Raw genomic sequence first — 18,507 nt, 5'->3', positions numbered from 1 at the left:
AAGTCTCAATGGATTCCCCGTTAGGATGTGGTGGCAGATAGTTCAGTTCAGCTTTTCTTGGTTTCTTGAGTTGTGGTCATTTACAAAGTGGACACGACTGAGTAAAGAAGGGACCTATTAACAAACAACGCACAATTTAGTAAAGTAATTAGAGACTGGGGGAATGATTTATATTGTGCACGATTTATGTAAATTGAGGGAATGAAAACGTGTTCACGAATTGTTAACCACACAAAATAACAAATATTCAACAAAAACTTAAACTTAAAAAACTTAATCTTAAAAACTTGTTAAACACTTTGCAACGTTGACTACAACATTAACGTTAGCTTATATGGCGCTCGTTTTACAAAGCTAACTCAAGAACACGCTAAACTATTAAAAGGTACAGAATTAAGTGATGATAACACAATCATCTAATGAAATGCCATTTCTTTAATAAATTAAATCTAATAATCCGTAATATAATGCGGTTTTAAATAGTACTTACCCTTCGAGAACTGATGGAGAAGCCTTGAATCATCGCGGCATTACTTTCCACGCATGCGCAGATTCCTCGCTTCAAGACGGCGTAAATTTTACATGATTTTTTACAATTTGCTTCAAGTACTTTATTAATTCGAGTAAATATGCCAGAGAGTCACAAGTCAGATTTACTTGTCTGTCGGATGTCTAATATTTACAAGAAAAAATAAGTGGTCTAATGTCCTTCACTCAGACTGATTAGACTATATTTTTTTTAGAATTTAAGACGTAATGAAGTTTGCGTCATTGCCATGGCAACGGTTATTTTTTAAACAGAACAACACACGCGCTGACCAGAGAGGATTATCTGATTTTGGAAAGTGCTGCATTCTTGAAATAAATACATCGTTCCTGAAGATGATGGACCTAGTGTGGGATATGGACTACCACCGATCGCAGGATACAGCTGAAATGCCCGTTTTCACGGAGCTGCAAGCTGAGATGTGGGACTTGGACTCAGAGGCAGATGACACCCCGATGCCTGAAAAGTTCACAACCTACCAAGACATCCAGTCTGAGGATTGGGATGTGGACGACGAGGTAATAAACTCTTTTTAATTCAAGTTATATCTTATTTTTATACTTGAGCCAAACGCTGCTGTAGCAATATGTATGTACAAATAATGTGAGAGAATACTTTTGTAAAGGTGATATTGGATATTTCAGGTCCAAGAGGTGCCCACTTTACATCCTGCTTGTCTGGAATTCCTCAGTGATCCAAAGGGTATGTAAGACAAATGATTGAACTAAATACATGAAATAAACCACTGATTTATTACTGACCATTTCACCTGTAACGAGTGAAATAAGCTGTGGCTCCTTTAAGAGCAGAGCGCCATTTTTGTTTTTTGTTGTGGTCAGTCTGCAGTCACCTGAGCCGCGAGTACAGCATGTGTGCGGCTCCGATCTTTTTATTTTCATTTCTGTTGCTCATTTAAGTTGTCTTCTTTAAATAAATAACGCTGTTGCTATTAAAAACCCCTCGAGATGTGAAATGCGACCTGTGTGAGCTTCGTGTGATTTCTGCTGCATCTTGAGTTAGGCGAGCGATCCCTTACGTTAATGCTAACTCAGCGCGCTACATACACACAGAAGAGGACAACAAACACGAGGCTCATTTCGTGTCTTTCTTTATTTGTTTTCTTTAGCACAGAGATTTCTCGATCTGTACACCATCGGAAATCTGCTGGGGAGTGGAGGCTTTGGATCAGTGTACGAAGGAGTTCGTAGGAAAGATGGACAGCAGGTAAATGCCTGTGCAAATCCTGCAGATTGCACTGGTCAACACAATACATGAACTGTAGAGCATTAATGAGGTTAATGACATGAGCATTGTCCAGATTTCTGCATGTGCTCCAAAAACTTTCTCTGGTGATTTAAATCTATAATAAGGTCGTAATTTCATTGTAGGGCATCCCTTTTTTGTAGGTTTACTTCACAGGATTCAAGTCCTCATTGTTTTTTTGAAAAGAGGATTATTGAAATACTTTTTTTGTTTTTCATAAGATAAGATCAGATAAGATTAGATAGATTTAATGCTTAAGGCTCGTTCCCATTTGTTTGTTTTGTTTTGTTTGTAGGTCGCCATTAAACACATCCGTAAGGATGGCTCGGAGCTGTACATCACAGCTGTAAGTAACCTTACTTGACTGCTGTGATAGTAGCAATAAAGTCCTGTTTACAATTTCTTTAAAGACCAAAACTATGCAAAACGAATGCAACTTGCTGTCATTTTTCAGTATAAGAATCCTAGATGCTGCATTAGTCACTGTTCCTGACTACTTTCATAAGTCAACACCCCCACTCCAATCAGATAGTTAGGGTCAATAACTAGATTATATCAAATCATATATAAGCAACAACATATTCATTATAAATTGAACAAGTAATATAATGTGAGCTAAAGGTAACTGACACTTCAAACTAGCGTACTTTCACCATGATAACACATCCAACATAACATCCATATTCTGCAAATATCTTTCTTTCAAAGTCTAATTCTCCTCAGTTCAGTCACATTAGTCTTAGCTCACAGCAGCATCTAGGTTTCATATACTGAAAACTATGAAACTATGCTAATTTTATGGGGTTTTTTTATTGCTAGCCTGGCGAGACCTGCAAGCTCCATCTAGAGGTGGCTTTAATGCAAATGCTGTCAAAGCCACCTCACTGCCAGTACGTTCTGCAGCTTGTGGATTGGTTTGAAATGGACAACAGCCTCCTGTTAGTCCTGGAAAGACCAATCCCCTGCATGGACGTATATGAGCTACTGTTGAGTGAAGGAGGCACACTCAGTGAGGTGCTGGCCAAAATGATCATGCTGCAGGTGATTCATCTTTCACTATGGTCCCTCTTTGGATAACTAAAGAATTTGTTTGCTGTTGATTTGTTTGTTCTTGATTGACTCGTGATAACATGTTTGCTAGCTTTATCAGATGCTTCACAAAGTAAAAATCCCATAAAAATGGAGAACACAAAGTGATGCACAAATGCAAATAATAATGGTGAAGTTAGTAATACTAAGAAAAACAATCCACAAAGGCATCATTTGTATTTTGTTTGTGTGTGTAATTTAGATACGTGTGTGATTGAACTGTTTATTTAGGGGTACTGATGTATGGTGTGGCTGTGACTATGTGATGTGGCTGTAAGGGTCCAGTCTTGCTGAGACTGGTTGTTCTTTTTAGAGTATAGTACATAGTTACAGTCATCTAACTAGTTGTGTTTAGAGGAAATTTAATTGAGCTCGTTTGATTTTGATCCTGAGAGTTTTCTTTAGTGTTCAATGACTGATGGTATTTTTTATTATTATTATTATTATTTCATGCTGCAGGTGGTCGAGGCTGCCCGCTACTGCCAAAGTCGGAAGGTTTTCCACCGTGACATCAAGGCGGAAAACCTTCTTTTCAACTCCAACACCCTGGACATAAAACTGATCGATTTTGGCTGTGGCGATTTGTGGCAGGACACGCCCTACGAGGAATATGCAGGTAATTGCTCATCACCAGATATTGCACAGAATTAAAGGAATATCTAAGTTGTGATCTTACTGATGTTGTTGTTGCTCTTCTGCTCAGGAACTCCAGATTTTTGGCCTCCAGAATGGATCCAACAACAACAGTACTACGCCGACCATGCTACCGTCTGGAGTCTTGGCATTCTCCTATACAGCTTAGTCTGTGGAGAAATGCCCTTCAGTAATGAGGAGGAAATTGTTGCTGGGTCCCTCAATTTCATACCTGGCCTGTCTGAATGTGAGAGAATATAAAAACAGCATTTTGAGATATTACAACAAATCTGAGAAAAATGATAGTGAAGTTGCAAGCAGAAGTTTTTTGACTAAAATTTTGTGACTAAATTTCTGTCTGTTTCATATCACTGCCCACACAGCCTGCCGCCATCTGATCAACTGGTGCTTGGAGCAAGATCCCACCAAAAGACCAAGCCTGAGGCAGATCAGTAAACATGGGTGGTTCACAGAAGGCCTTTCAGGTTAGCCAGGTAAAACATCAGATCTACTTAAAATGAACTAACATAGAATATAATCTAGAACACTACTGCATTCTTCTTTAATAAAGTCTCATGTAATTTTATTTTCATGACAGAAACATGAATTGAACAAGAAATCAAATAAGGAAACATTATGTTCTACAATACTCTATATTAATTTAAACATGTTTTTATTCCACAGATGATGAATAGGCCATGTTGTGTCAGAACATCACTGTAAATCTTCTTCTTCTTTCGGCTTTTCCCTTCAGGGGTCGCCACAGCGAATCATCTCTCTCCACCTATCCCTATCTTCTGCATCCTCAACACTTGCATCCACTAGCTTCATATCCTCATTTATTCCATCCATATACCTCCTCTTTGGCCTTCCTCTTTGCCTCCTTCCTGGCAGCTCCATGTCCAACATTCTCCTACCAATATACTCACTCTCCCTCCTCTGTCCAAACCATCTTAATCTGGCCTCCCTAACTCTGTCCCCCAAACGTCCAACATGAGCTGTCCCTCTGATGTACTCGTTCCTAATCCTGTCCAACCTTGTCACTCCCAAAGAGAACCTCAACATCTTCAGCTCTGCTACCTCCAGCTCTGACTCCTGTCTCTTCCTCAGTGACGCTGCCTCTAAACCATACAGCATGGCCGGTCTCACCACTGTCTTGTACACCTTCCCCTTGATTCTTGCTGAAATTTTTCTATCAAACAGAACTCCCGACACCTTTCTCCACCCATTCCAACCTGCCTGCACTCGCTTCTTTACCTCTTTCCCACACTCTCCATTACTCTGGACTGTTGACCCCAAGTACTTAAACTCCTGTACCTTCTTCACCTCTTCACCCTGTAATCTTACTGTTCCACTTCCCTCCCTTTCATTCACACACATGTACTCAGTCTTACTACAACTGACTTTCATTCCTCTTCTCTCCAGCACAAACCTCCACCTCTCCAGGTTTTCCTCCACCTGCTCCCTGCTCTCACTACAGATCACAATGTCATCTGCAAACATCATTGTCCAAGGAGACTCCTGTCTGACCTCCTCTGACAACTGGTCCATCACCATAGCAAACAGGAAGGGGCTCAGAGCCGAGCCCTGATGCAGTCCCACCTCTACTTTGAACTCCTCTGTCTGCCCTACAGCACACCTCACCACTGTCCTGCTCCTCTCATACATGTCCTGCACCACTCTTACATACTTCTCTGCTACTCCTGACTTCCTCATTCAGTACCACAGCTCTTCTCTTGGCACCCTGTCATACGCTTTCTCCAAGTCTACAAACACATAGTGCAACTCTCTCTGACCATCCCTATACTTCTCCATCAAAATTCTCAGAGCAAAAATTGCATCTGTTGTGCTCTTTGTGGGCATGAAGCCATACTGCTGCTCACAAATTTCCAGTACCTTCCTTAACCTAGCTTCCACTACTCTTTCCCATAGCTTCATTGTATGGCTCATCAACTTTATCCCCCTATAGTTGCTGCAACTCTGCACGTCACCCTTATTCTTAAAGATCGGCACTAATACACTTCTTCTCCATTCCTCAGGCATCTTCTCACTCTCTTAAACCCTGTTAAACAAACTAGCTAAAAATTCCACTGCTGCCTCTCCTAGACACTTCCAGACCTCCACCGGGATGTCGTCAGGACCAACTGCCTTTCCACTTTTCATCCTCTTCAAAGTCTTCCTGACTTCATCCTTTCTAATCTTATCTACTTTCTGTTCCACAGAGTTCACCTCTTCTACTCTTCTTCCCCTCTCATTTTCCTCATTCATCAGGTCTTCAAAGTACTCCTTCCATCTCCTCTGTACACTCTCCTCACTTGTGAGCACCTTTCCATCTCTATCCTTAATAACTCTAACTTGCTGCACATCCTTCCCATCTCGATCCCTCTGCCTAGCTAACCTGTACAAGTCCTTCTCTCCGTCTCTAGTGTCTAACCTAGTGTACAACTCATCATATGCCTTCTGCTTGGCCTTAGACACCTCCCTCTTTACTCTGCGCTGTAACTCCTTGTATTCCTGTCTATTCTCTTCAGTCCTGTCCATGTCCCACTTCTTCTTGGCTAACCTCTTCCTCTGAATACTATCCTGAACTTCCTCATTCCACCACCAAGTCTCCTTATCTTCTTTCCTCCTTCCAGATGACACACCCTGCACCTTTCTTCCTGTCTCCCTGATCACTTCTGCTGTAGTTTCCCAGTCATCTGGCAGCACTACCTGACCACCCAGAGCCTGCCTCAACGTCTGTCTAAATTCCTCAAAACATTCCTCCTTTTTCAGCTTCCACCACTTGGTTTTCTTCTCTATCTCTGACCTCTTCTTACAGACCATCAAAGTCATCCTACACACCACCATCCTATGTTGTCTGGCTACACTCTCTCCCACTACCACTTTACAGTCACTAATCTCTTTCAGATTGCCTCTTCTACATAGGATGTAGTCTACCTGTGTGCTCCTACCTCCACTCTTGTGTGCTCTCCACCCTCTTCTGAAAATAAGTGCTAACCACCGCCATGTTCATCCTCTTAGCAAAGTCCACTACCATCTGTCCTTCAAGGTTCCTTTCCTTAACTCCAAACTTGCCCATCACCTCCTCATCACCTGTGTTCCCCTCACCAACATGTCCATTAAAATCTGCTCCTATCACCACTCTCTCACCCGTGGGAATACTCTCTATCACCTCATCTAATTCACTCCAGAATCTCTCTTTCTCCTCTAACTCACAACCTACCTGTGGGGCATAACTACTAACAACATTCAACATCACCCCTTCAACCTCTAACTTCAGACTCCTCACCCTGTCCGACACTCTCTTCACCTCCAGAACATTCCTCACAAACTCCTCCTTCAGGACCACACCTACCCCGTTTCTCTAACTATCCACACCATAATAAAACGGCTTGAATCCTGCTCCTATACTACGAGCCTTGCTACCCTTCCACCTGGTCTCCTGTACACACAGTACACCTTCCTTCCTCCATCATATCAGCCAGCTCTCTACCTTTCCCTGTCATAGTACCAACATTGAGTTCCTATTCTCAGTCCCACACTTTTACCTTTCCTCTTCTCTCTCTGTCTGCACACTCTCCTCCCTCATCTACTTCTTCGACCAACAGTAGCCCAATTTCCACCGCCGCCCTGTAGGTCAACGGCACCGATGGCGGTCGTTGTTAACCCGGGCCTCGACCGATCCGGTATGAAATTCAGAGTACTGACTATTCGCATGGTTAAATTTGGCAATGTTTTACACCGGATGCCCTTGGGACCGGCAGAGAAGTCACTAGACTGTGACCCCATGGCTAGATTATTAGAATCACTGTAAATATATTCCTGTAAATAAATTAGAATTTCTGTAAATACATTTGAATTACTGTAAATAAATTCCTGTAAATAAATTATCATTATTCCTAACTGGCTGCTGTTTGCTTTCATTCAATATCATATTTTTTGATATGTCTGCATTTATGACTCAACTTCTGCTGCTGTGGATGAACACACATGGATAGCTTAAAAATCTGCACTTCCTATCAACAGTTTATGCCCAAATCTCACCATTGCTTCAGTTGATGATCTCATATGAATATAATGTAGACTTGAATTAAAAAACTTCTGCTGTAATCATGAAAACTGAGTTCATCCTGAGAATATACTCGTACTGAATATCCTTTTAAACATACGTAGAACTGCTGGAGTTTATATTATACAATTGTATGTTTCATTATATATCAAACGTTCACTTGCTGCCTAATATATCCCACCCACTAACAGGTCCCATGATGATGAGATAATCAGGGTTATTCATTTCACCTGGCAGTGGTCATAATGTTATGGCTGCTCAGTGTATGTATCTATACATATGTACATATATAATTTAAGATGAGTAGACAAGTGAAAATGGTTTTTGATCTGGTTAACTTTAAATAAAAAGGTGAAATTATTATACTACAGTTAAGAGTACATGGTTGATGAGTGCTGATTGTTTTGTTGAGGTCTAGAGCTGAGCTACACTGACAAGCTGCTCCACAAATATAGAGGATCAAAGTTCCTCAGTTTTGTTTGTGGGAAAGTTCGATATTTCATGTGTGTTTATGTACATCATCATAACGTCAGTGTTTGCAAACCTAACGTAAACGCACAGGTTTAAAGTGTTCCCGACTGTCACATGCGCTTCAGTGGACATGTGTACATAGTACTGAATAACAGGGGTGAAGATTTGAGTATTATGTTTAAAATATATGTAAGCAGGGAGAAATTAATCATTTTTGCAACCTCGGGAAACTTAAAGTCAATAGTAAAACCATAAGAATAAAAAAAGAATTCTCCTCAAGACTCCAAGAAGGGTTGGGCCTGCTTGCATGCACCAGATGTAAGAGAGAAAAGAAAGAAAGAACACCCACAGCATGCACTGCAACCAAACCAATCTTATACGCACAGTGCCAACAGTCTGATACACACCACACAGCTTGTGCCACCCCACAGGGATCACCTACACCAGAGGAGGCGAAGCGTCGATGCAGGCCCAGCCCTGTACAAAACCACAATACACTACAAGTAATTTGAGGAGAGGAATCACAGATAATCAAAGTAATATAATATTTAATACAAGTCAATGAAAAATAAACACAGGACATACGACTAAATAGATAAACAGTGGCTGGTCTGCCCTTTAGTGAAAGTCCAGTGCAGTAAACCAGCTACCAAGTCTCGGTGCTCAATCTCATGACCAAACTCCGAATACATAGAAAATACAGTTATTCAACGATCATAGACAGCTGTCAGCCCCTCAGAGGTACTGCAACAGTAAATACTTTCTGCCCCTCTTTCCCACCATGTGTGGAAACACCATCAAATAATCACCCTGCATGAAAAGGTGTAAGAGGGAGAAAAGGCTGCACATTAAGCATACCTTCGGTAACAAACCAAACTCCTCACGCATCAGCGCAACCACTACTTATACCTTCTTGCTCGTTTGACTAGTTACCCACAACTGAAGCTAATTACACCAGCTATCCCCCTCCCACACCAGTGACCCTGGACCCCTTCACGAGGCTAATTAGAGGTAAGCAGTGGTAGACTCAAGCACAACTTCCCTCAGGCTTAGCAGGGTAAATGATACACTCTGAAATATAGTTTTGCAGATCACTTTTATAATTGAATATCAGGGTAACAGCTAGAAACAGATGCATTTAAGCACTTAGTATCATCAGCATTTGTTTCACCCCTGTGGACTTTTGACATAAATACACAGATACCTTCATTCACACAAACAATTAGCATACTTGCTACTTGCTACAACACTGATCAGAGTTCAGTGGCTGGTATATCTGGTAGTTGACTACCAAATCTTGAGCAACTGAACTTTTCATACATAGATTAAAATTCTTTTCATAGATTTTACTTTTTTCATTCTTCTTTGGTATTAGAAAAAAACTGTTTTGCTTTGGTATTTACATTTCTTATTAGCTATTTAGTAGCAGATTTCAAATATATTCATTCATTCATTCATTCATTCATTCATTCATTGTCTCCCGCTTATCCGTAGCCAGACTTCCTTCTCCCTAGCCACTTCCTCCAGCTCTTCCAGGTGAATTCCAAGGCGTTCCCAGGTCAGCCGAGAGACATAGTCCCTCCAGCGTGTCCTGGGTCTTCCCCGGGGTCTCTTCCCGGTTGGGCATGCCCGGAACACCTCCCCTGGGAGCCGTCCAGGAGGCATCCGAAACAGATGCCCAAGCCACCTCAACTGGCCCCTTTCGATGTAGAGGAGCAGCAGCTCTACTCCGAGCTCCTCCCGGGTGACGGAGCTCCTTACCCTATCTCTAAGGGAACGCCCTGCCACCTTATGAAGAAAACTAATTTCGGCCGCCTGTATCCGGGATCTTGTCCTTTCGGTCATGACCCAAAGCTCATGACCATAAGTAAGAATAGGAACGTAGATTGACTGGTAAATTGAGAGCTTCGCCTTTCGGCTCAGCTCCTTCTTCACCACAACAGACCAGTATGTAGACCGCATTGCTGCTGCTGCTGCACCAATCCGTCTGTCAATCTCACGCTCCATCCTTCTCTCACTTGTAAACAAAACCCCGAGATACTTAAACTCCTCCACTTGAGGAAGGAACACCCCTCCAACCTGGAGGGGACAAACCACCTTTTTCCGGTCGAGAACCATGGCCACGGATTTGGAGGTGCTGATCCTCATCCCAGCCGCTTCGCACTCGGCTGCAAACTGCCCCAGCACATGCTGTAAGTCCTGGCTCCCTCCACCACCTGGCTGCGCCTAGAAATTCTGTCCATAAAAATAATGAACAGAACCGGTGACAAAGGACAACCCTGCCGAAGTCCAACATGCACTGGGAACAGATCTGAATTACAGCCGGCAATGCGAACCAAGCTCCTGCTCCGGTCATACAGAGACCGAACAGCCCTTAACAGAGGGCCACGGACCCCATACTCCCAGAGCACCTCCCACAGGATGCCACGAGGGAGTCGGTCGAATGCCTTCTCCAAGTCCACAAAACACATGTGGACTGATTGGGCAAACTCCCATGAACCCTCAAGCACCCTGTGAAGGGTATAGAGCTGGTCCAGTGTCCCACGACTAGGACGAAACCCGCATTGTTCCTCCTGAATCCGTGGTTCGACTAAAGGACGGACTCTCCTCTCCAGTACCCTGGAATAGACTTTCCCTGGGAGGCTGAGGAGTGTGATCTCCCTATAGTTGGAACACACCCTCCGATCCCCCTTCTTAAAAAGAGGGACCACCACCCCAGTCGCCCAGTCCAGAGGCACTGTCCCTGACTGCCACGCTATGTTGCAGAGACGTGTCAGCCAAGACAGCCCCACAACATCCAGAGACTTAAGGTACTCAGGGTGAATCTCATCCACTCCTGGCGCCTTGCCACCAAGGAGCTGCTGGACTACCTCAGTGACTTCAGCTTGGGTAATGGATGAATCTACCTCTGAGTCCTCAGCCTCTGCTTCCTCTACGGAAGTTGTGTCAGTAGGATTGAGGAGATCCTCGAAGTATTCCTTCCACCTTCCGACAATATCCCCAGTCAAGGTCAGCAACTCTCCACCAGCACCATACACAGTGCTGGCAGAGAGCTGCTTATCCCTTCTGAGGCGCCGGACGGTCTGCCAGAATTTCCCCGAGGCCGACCGATAGTCCTTCTCCATGGCCTCCCCGAACTCCTCCCAGACCCAAGTTTTTGCTTCCACAACCACCCGGGCTGCAGCTCGCTTGGCCTGCCGGTACTCATCAGCTGCCTCCGGAGTCCCACGAGCCAACCAGGCTCGATAGGACTCTTTCTTCAGCTTGACAGCATCCCTTACTTCCAGTGTCCACCACTGGGTTCGGGGATTGCCGCCACGACAGGCACCAGAGACCTTACGGCCACAGCTCCTGGTAGCTGCGTCAACAATGAAGAAGGAGAACATGGTCCACTCAGACTCAATGTCCCCAACCTCCCTCGGAATCTTGTCGAAACTCTCCCGGAGGTGGGAGTTGAAGACCTCCCTAACAGAGGGTTCAGCCAGATGTTCCCAACAGACCCCCACAATACGTTTGGGTCTGCCACGTCTGTCCGGCATCCTCCTCTGCAAGCGGATCCAACTCACCACCAGTTTGTGATCAGTTGACAGCTCAGCCCCTCTCTTCACTCTAGTGTCCAAGACATATGGCCGAAGGTCAGATGACACGACCACAAAGTCGATCATCGACCTCCGGCCTAAGGTGTCCTGGTACCACGTGTACTGATGGGCACCCTTATGCTTGAACATGGTGTTCGTTATGGACAGACTGTGACTAGCACAGAAGTCCAATAACAGAACACCACTTGAGTTCAGATCAGGGGGGCCGTTCCTCCCAATCACACCCCTCCAGGTAACACTGTCGTTACCCACATGGGCGTTGAAGTCCCCCAGTATAACTATGGAGTCCCCAGTCGGGGCACCTTCCAGCACCCCTCGTAGGGTCTCCAAGAAGGTTGGGTACTCCACACTGCTGTTCGGCCCGTAAGCCGAAACAACAGTGAGGCCCCTATCCCCCACCCGAAGGTGCAGGGAAACCACCCTCTCATTTACTGGGGAAAACTCCAACACATGGCGGCTGAGCTCGGGGGCTATAAGCAAGCCCACCCCAGCCCGCCGCCTCTCACCATGAGGTACTCCAGAGTAGTAGAGGGTCCAACCTCTCTCAAGGAGTTGGGTTCCAGAGCCCAGGCTGTGCGTGGAGGTGAGCTTGACTATCTCTAGCCGGTACCGCTCAGCCTCCCCCACCAGCTCAGGCTCCTTCCCCCCAGTGAAGTGACATTCCATGTCCCAAGAGCCAGATTCTTTAACCAGGGATTGGGTCGTCCAGGGGTTGGTAACGGTCCATGCTTTCTTTTTCTTCATAAGGGGGATTTGAACCACTCTTAGTCTGACGCGTCACCTAGGACCCGTTTGCCTTGGGAGACCCTACCAGGGGCACTTGGCCCCTGACAACATGGCTCCTAGGCTCATTCGGGTACTCAAACCCCTCCACCACAATAAGGTGGCGGTTCAGGGAGGGGTCAAATATATTCAATTGCTGCAAATTTTCACCACCTTTATGTATTTGACTGGTTATTGGTCAGTGTTGTGGTAAATGTGATGACTGATTGCTTGAAAGGAGACAACTGTATTTTGGTTTCAAGTCAACAGACATAAAATAAATGCTTATGATGACTTTCAGCTGAAATGTGTCTCTTTCCTCATCAACCATAAAACTGACCTGCAAAACTCTATTAAAGGGTACCTTCTTCAATGTATAGTTCATTGGAGCAAAGTTTAACAACTTTGAACCACTTTTTGAACAACTAGAAGACAGTTTCTCTCTGTGTAGGCAACATGCTCATACACTGCATCAATCTAACATTTGTTTTATGTATGTTTTCCTACTGCAGAGAGAATCATGTCAGCCCACAGTGGACAACATGCAAGACCTCAAGCTGAACTAGTGATAGTACAAGCTTTAGCTTCCAGATTCTCGAACATCATGTCCAAGTCTATCCCATATCTTCACATAAGTCTTGATTCAGTGGCCCATTCCTCTTGTTCATCCAGGGCAAGTAAGCCCTGATACATAATATTTATTCATTCCACCATGGATTATCCATCATATGGACACATGCTGTTTTTTCCAGGTTTCATTACTTATTTCTGAGTATATTGAACAGGTATTAGATCAGTTCAAACTGTTTTAACACGGAATATGTACATGACATTTGTGTGCCTTTGTTTACAATTGGCCTTATTCATTTAATAATTTATCATAAGCACTTGTTGACAGTAAAATCTATGCCAACCAACTGTAATGCATTATGTGTTTTTTTACCATTTTACCCTGACATTCTGGCAACCATTGCTGCCTCACATCGGGTCTCTGACTTGTTTATTTTTCTAAGTTGACCATTATTTGATTTTTATTTTTCATGAACATTTGAGGGTTTTTTTCTCTGTTCCAAGAGACAAGCTATAGAACACTCCACTGCATGCTCCCTCTCAGGCCTGGGGAGAATTGACAAAGAGACACAAAGGTGAGATTTTCAGATAGCAAGATCTCTCATAGTTTATTCAGAATTATGAGCATACAATCACAACTTCACATGCAAGTGGTGTTCCAGTTGTACCAATATGTGGAGGGTTCTGATTGGCCATGGACTCGAGACATTTTTTTCTAATCTAATGCTCAGCATGAACTTATAGAGAGACCTTATTAGGAGAGGTAGAAAGAGAAGAACAGGATGTATTTTCTGTTTGCAACTGAGAAGAAATTATGACTAATTTCTGGTTTGAAACGTTAAAAAGGGTAAATTAAAATAACCCAACAAGAGTCATAAATTTCTGAGATAAAAAATATAGTATTAAATGATTCAGTGTAAGCAAAAAAGAAAGTTAGAATATTTTAAAATATTCTAACTATTTTGCTTACACTAATAATAATAATCCATGGTGGAATGAATAAATATTATGTATCAGGGTTTGCTTGCCCTGGTTGAACAAGAGGAATGGGTCACTGAATCAAGACTTATGTGAAGACATGGGATAAACTTGGACATGATGTTAAATACAGTCAATAAAATATCTTTTATGCAGATGATATCCTGCTATATATTACTAAACCCCATGTGAGTCTGCCAGTTATTGTGGATACTATTGATGTCTTTCGTATGTTTTCAGGGTTTAAAGATGTGTAAATAAGATGTAAATAAAAGTGAGCTAATGCCCACTGAACTAAAAGATTTGTCTTCCATACAATCTCCAATTCTCCAATTCCAAGTTTCAATGGAAAAATATACTTACTCCTCCTTCCCATTCCATCATCCATCCATTAGTATCGTCTTCCTTCTCATTGGTTGTTTCCTGTACAAATGTCATATCTGTGTGTTTTAATTTAATTAGTTCTTATAGTTCTATTTGTTTTCTTGCATCCCTTCCTCCCTGTATATTTAAGGAAGTGATGTTAAAAATCAGTCATGAATAAAAATAAATAAATAAATGATTAGCATTTTTCTACAAGGTTTGTTTTATACACTCTCTCCATCTTCACACAGCAGATCTTGTCTTGTTCTGGTTACAAACTTTTTTAATCTAAATATTTCCTGGTGAGTAAAGTCCTTGTCTTTTATGATGGCTGTAGCTGAGTCCACTAAGTTTTGTTTATTGGGGAAGTGCTGATGTACTTGGATTCCTTTCATGTTTTTGAACAAATCGTTTAATCTCTTTTGCTTTATATCCACCTATTTGTTTATCATTGTTTTGTTCATCCTCATCACTTTCTGTTTCTGCATTTATGTCTCGGTCACTGCTAGATTCCATTTCTGCTTCCTGATTAGTTTTTCTTTTTCTATTTCAACTATTCCTTTCTTTCTTGACTGAGGAACACTGTTCCCTGCTTTAGATTTTCTTTCTGACCTGACCAGAGTACAATCAGCATCATCTGTGATCATGTTTTCTGGACCTGAACACTCATCATTACTTTGACTGTTAGTTGGTTGCGTGCTCTGTTTGGTGTTCTCATTCACATTAACTTGTTTTTTTTTCTCCATCTGATTTGTTTTCTGCTCAGTGTTTTTTCCTCCTTCTTGACCCCTTGTGTTACTTTCTTTTTCTTTGATTTCTTCCTGTCTGCTTGTTTGTGCACTGTTTTCTCCGCTGTCCTGCTTTTTATCTATTACTTGTTCCCTTTCTTTGTGTCACTCCTGACCACAGCCAAAACACTTTAGGTTTCCCGAAGTTGCAAAAATGATTAATTTCTCTCTGCTTACATTTATTTTAAACATAATACTAAAATCTTCATCCCTGTTGTTCAGTACTATGTACACATGTCCACTGAAGCGTTTACATTAGGTTTGCAAACGCTATGACGTTATGATGATGTACATAAACACACACGAAATATCGAACTTTCCCACAAACAAAATTCTATGGAACATTGATCCTCTATATTTGTGGAGCAGCTTGTCAGTGTAGCTCAGCTCTAGGCCTCAACAAAACAATCAGCACTCATCAACCATGCACTCTTAACTGTAGTATAATAATTTCCCCTTTTATTTAAATTTAACCAGATCAAAAACCATTTTCATTTGTCTACTCAGCTTAAATTATGTATGTACATATGCAGTGGTGGGCCGTGCATTTCACACCTAGGCCTTCACTGGCCTTCACCAAATCGATTTCTTTTCCTCTGTCAGCCATTGTGAGTTAAAATATATATATTTCATTTAATTTGTGCGGTTGGCTGCCTCTGACTACTCCAATTATCCAATCAAAGGACAGGAAATTGCTGACATAATCGTATGCCTGCTAGATGGCCACAGTAACGCCAACTCGAAATCTGATTGGTTAATGGAACAGTTTCATTGCCACTTATTTTAAGCTATGGGCGCCTGCACTATTGATTCTGAAGGCCTTAAGGCAGATTTCTTTCACCCTGGCAACACATGATGTCAGCCACTGGCTGAAATATGATTGGATAAATACTCATCATAAATATACACTACTGGACGCAGCGCAACCAAGAGAAAAGCTATGAAATGTAGAGAATAGACTACTGGGAATAATTTAATACACATTCAAGGAAAAATATATTAAATATATTAAAATGCACGTCAGTGATTCAGATCACTGCTGTTTAGGCCAGAAGAGAAGGCCTTGCTGGCCCTGACGGTCCACCACTGTACATATTTATAAATACATACACAGATCAGCCATAACATTATGACCACTGCCAGGTGAAATGACACTGATTATCTCCTCATCATGGCACCTGTTAGTGGGTGGGATATATTAGGCAGCAAGTGAACGTTTGATATATAATGAAACATACAATTGTATAATATAAACTCCAGCCGTTCTACGTGTGTTTAAAAGGATATTCAGTACGAGTATATTCTCAGGATGAAGTCAGTTTTCATGATTACAGCAGAAGTTTTTAAATTCTAGTCTACATTATATTCATATGAGATCATCAGCTGAAGCAATGGTGAGATTTGGGCATAAACTGTTGATGGGAAGTGCAGATTTTTAAGCTATCCATGTGTGTTCATCCACAGCAGCAGAAGTTGAGTCATAAATGTAGACATATCAAAAAATATGATGATATTGAATGAAAGCAAACAGCAGCCAGTTAGGAATAATGATCATAATTTATTTACAGGAATTTATTTACAGTAATTAAAATTTATTTACAGGAATTTATTTAAAGTAATTAAAATTTATTTACAGGAATATATTTACAGAAATTAAAATTTATTTACAGGAATATATTTACAGAAATTCTAATTTATTTACAGGAATATATTTACAGAAATTCTAATTTATTTACAGGAATATATTTACAGTGATTCTAATAATCTAGCCATGGGGTCACAGTCTAGTGACTTCTCTGCCGGTCCCAAGCCCGGATAAATAGAGAGGGTTTCGTCAGGAAGGGCATCCGGCATAAAACATTGCCAAATTTAACCATGCGAATAGTCAGTACTCTGAATTTCATACCGGATCGGTCGAGGCCCGGGTTAACAACGACCGCCATCGGCACCGTTGACCTACAGGGAGGCGGTGGAAATTGGGCTACTGTTGGTCGAAGAAGTAGAGGAGGGAGGAGGATGTGCAGACAGAGAGAGGAGAGGAAAGGTAAAAGTGTAGGACTGAGAATAGGAACTCAATGTTGGTACTATGACAGGGAAAGGTAGAGAGCTGGCTGATATGATGGAGGAAGGAAGATGTACTGTGTGTACAGGAGACCAGGTGGAAGGGTAGCAAGGCTCGTAGTATAGGAGCAGGATTCAAGCCGTTTTATTATGGTGTGGATAGTAAGAGAAACGGGGTAGGTGTGGTCCTGAAGGAGGAGTTTGTGAGGAATGTTCTGGAGGTGAAGAGAGTGTCGGACAGGGTGAGGAGTCTGAAGTTAGAGGTTGAAGGGGTGATGTTGAATGTGGTTAGTAATTATGCCCCACAGGTAGGTTGTGAGTTAGAGGAGAAAGAGAGATTCTGGAGTGAATTAGATGAGGTGATAGAGAGTATTCCCACGGGTGAGAGAGTGGTGATAGGAGCAGATTTTAATGGACATGTTGGTGAGGGGAACACAGGTGATGAGGAGGTGATGGGCAAGTTTGGAGTTAAGGAAAGGAACCTTGAAGGACAGATGGTAGTGGACTTTGCTAAGAGGATGAACATGGCGGTGGTTAGCACTTATTTTCAAAAGAGGGAGGAGCATAGAGTGACTTACAAGAGTGGAGGTAGGAGCACACAGGTAGACTACATCCTATGTAGAAGAGGCAATCTGAAAGAGATTAGTGACTGTAAAGTGGTAGTGGGAGAGAGTGTAGCCAGACAGCATAGGATGGTGGTGTGTAGGATGACTTTGATGGTCTGTAAGAAGAGGTCAGAGATAGAGAAGAAAACCAAGTGGTGGAAGCTGAAAAAGGAGGAATGTTTTGAGGAATTTAGACAGACGTTGAGGCAGGCTCTGGGTGGTCAGGTAGTGCTGCCAGATGACTGGGAAACTACAGCAGAAGTGATCAGGGAGACAGGAAGAAAGGTGCTGGGTGTGTCATCTGGAAGGAGGAAAGAAGATAAGGAGACTTGGTGGTGGAATGAGGAAGTTCAGGATAGTATTCAGAGGAAGAGGTTAGTCAAGAAGAAGTGGGACATGGACAGGACTGAAGAGAATAGACAGGAATACAAGGAGTTACAGTGCAGAGTAAAGAGGGAGGTGTCTAAGGCCAAGCAGAAGGCATATGATGAGTTGTACACTAGGTTAGACACTAGAGACGGAGAGAAGGACTTGTACAGGTTAGCTAGGCAGAGGGATCGAGATGGGAAGGATGTGCAGCAAGTTAGAGTTATTAAGGATAGAGATGGAAAGGTGCTCACAAGTGAGGAGAGTGTACAGAGGAGATGGAAGGAGTACTTTGAAGAGCTGATGAATGAGGAAAATGAGAGGGAAAAAAGAGTAGAAG

The 18,507-nt window shown here is 42.5% G+C and overlaps 2 protein-coding genes across 2 annotated transcripts; both read left to right on the top strand.

Moving 5' to 3' along the window:
* Positions 1 to 882: 882 nt before the first annotated feature.
* Positions 883 to 4,227, top strand: LOC131353795 (serine/threonine-protein kinase pim-1-like). Its single transcript, XM_058390870.1, has 9 exons — positions 883 to 1,065; positions 1,192 to 1,249; positions 1,674 to 1,771; positions 2,106 to 2,156; positions 2,630 to 2,851; positions 3,359 to 3,515; positions 3,603 to 3,779; positions 3,916 to 4,017; positions 4,217 to 4,227. Exons 1-9 carry the CDS (start codon positions 883 to 885, stop codon positions 4,225 to 4,227), a joined length of 1,059 nt encoding a protein of 352 aa, XP_058246853.1.
* A 6,605-nt stretch (positions 4,228 to 10,832) lies between these two features.
* On the top strand, positions 10,833 to 11,662 carry LOC131353794 (uncharacterized). Its single transcript, XM_058390869.1, has 2 exons — positions 10,833 to 10,885; positions 11,029 to 11,662. The coding sequence occupies exons 1-2, from the start codon at positions 10,833 to 10,835 to the stop codon at positions 11,660 to 11,662; spliced, it is 687 nt and encodes a 228-aa protein (XP_058246852.1).
* Positions 11,663 to 18,507: the final 6,845 nt, after the last annotated feature.

The sequence above is a fragment of the Hemibagrus wyckioides genome, linkage group LG06 (genome assembly GCF_019097595.1).
Source record: "Hemibagrus wyckioides isolate EC202008001 linkage group LG06, SWU_Hwy_1.0, whole genome shotgun sequence".
In the NCBI taxonomy this organism is placed as follows: Eukaryota; Metazoa; Chordata; class Actinopteri; order Siluriformes; family Bagridae; genus Hemibagrus; species Hemibagrus wyckioides.
The sequence above is the reverse complement of the archived record's forward strand: the minus strand, read 5'-3'. Positions and strand labels throughout refer to the sequence as shown.

Bases quoted from the DNA above. Each gene is read 5' to 3' on its own strand.
- LOC131353795 (XM_058390870.1), top strand. From the start codon at position 883: ATGATGGACCTAGTGTGGGATATGGACTACCACCGATCGCAGGATACA. The intron at 1,250-1,673 runs GTATGTAAGACA...TGTTTTCTTTAG, and splicing joins ATTCCTCAGTGATCCAAAGG to CACAGAGATTTCTCGATCTG. The intron at 3,780-3,915 runs GTGAGAGAATAT...CTGCCCACACAG, and splicing joins CATACCTGGCCTGTCTGAAT to CCTGCCGCCATCTGATCAAC.
- LOC131353794 (XM_058390869.1), top strand. From the start codon at position 10,833: ATGTTGCAGAGACGTGTCAGCCAAGACAGCCCCACAACATCCAGAGAC. The intron at 10,886-11,028 runs GTACTCAGGGTG...TTGTGTCAGTAG, and splicing joins ACAACATCCAGAGACTTAAG to GATTGAGGAGATCCTCGAAG.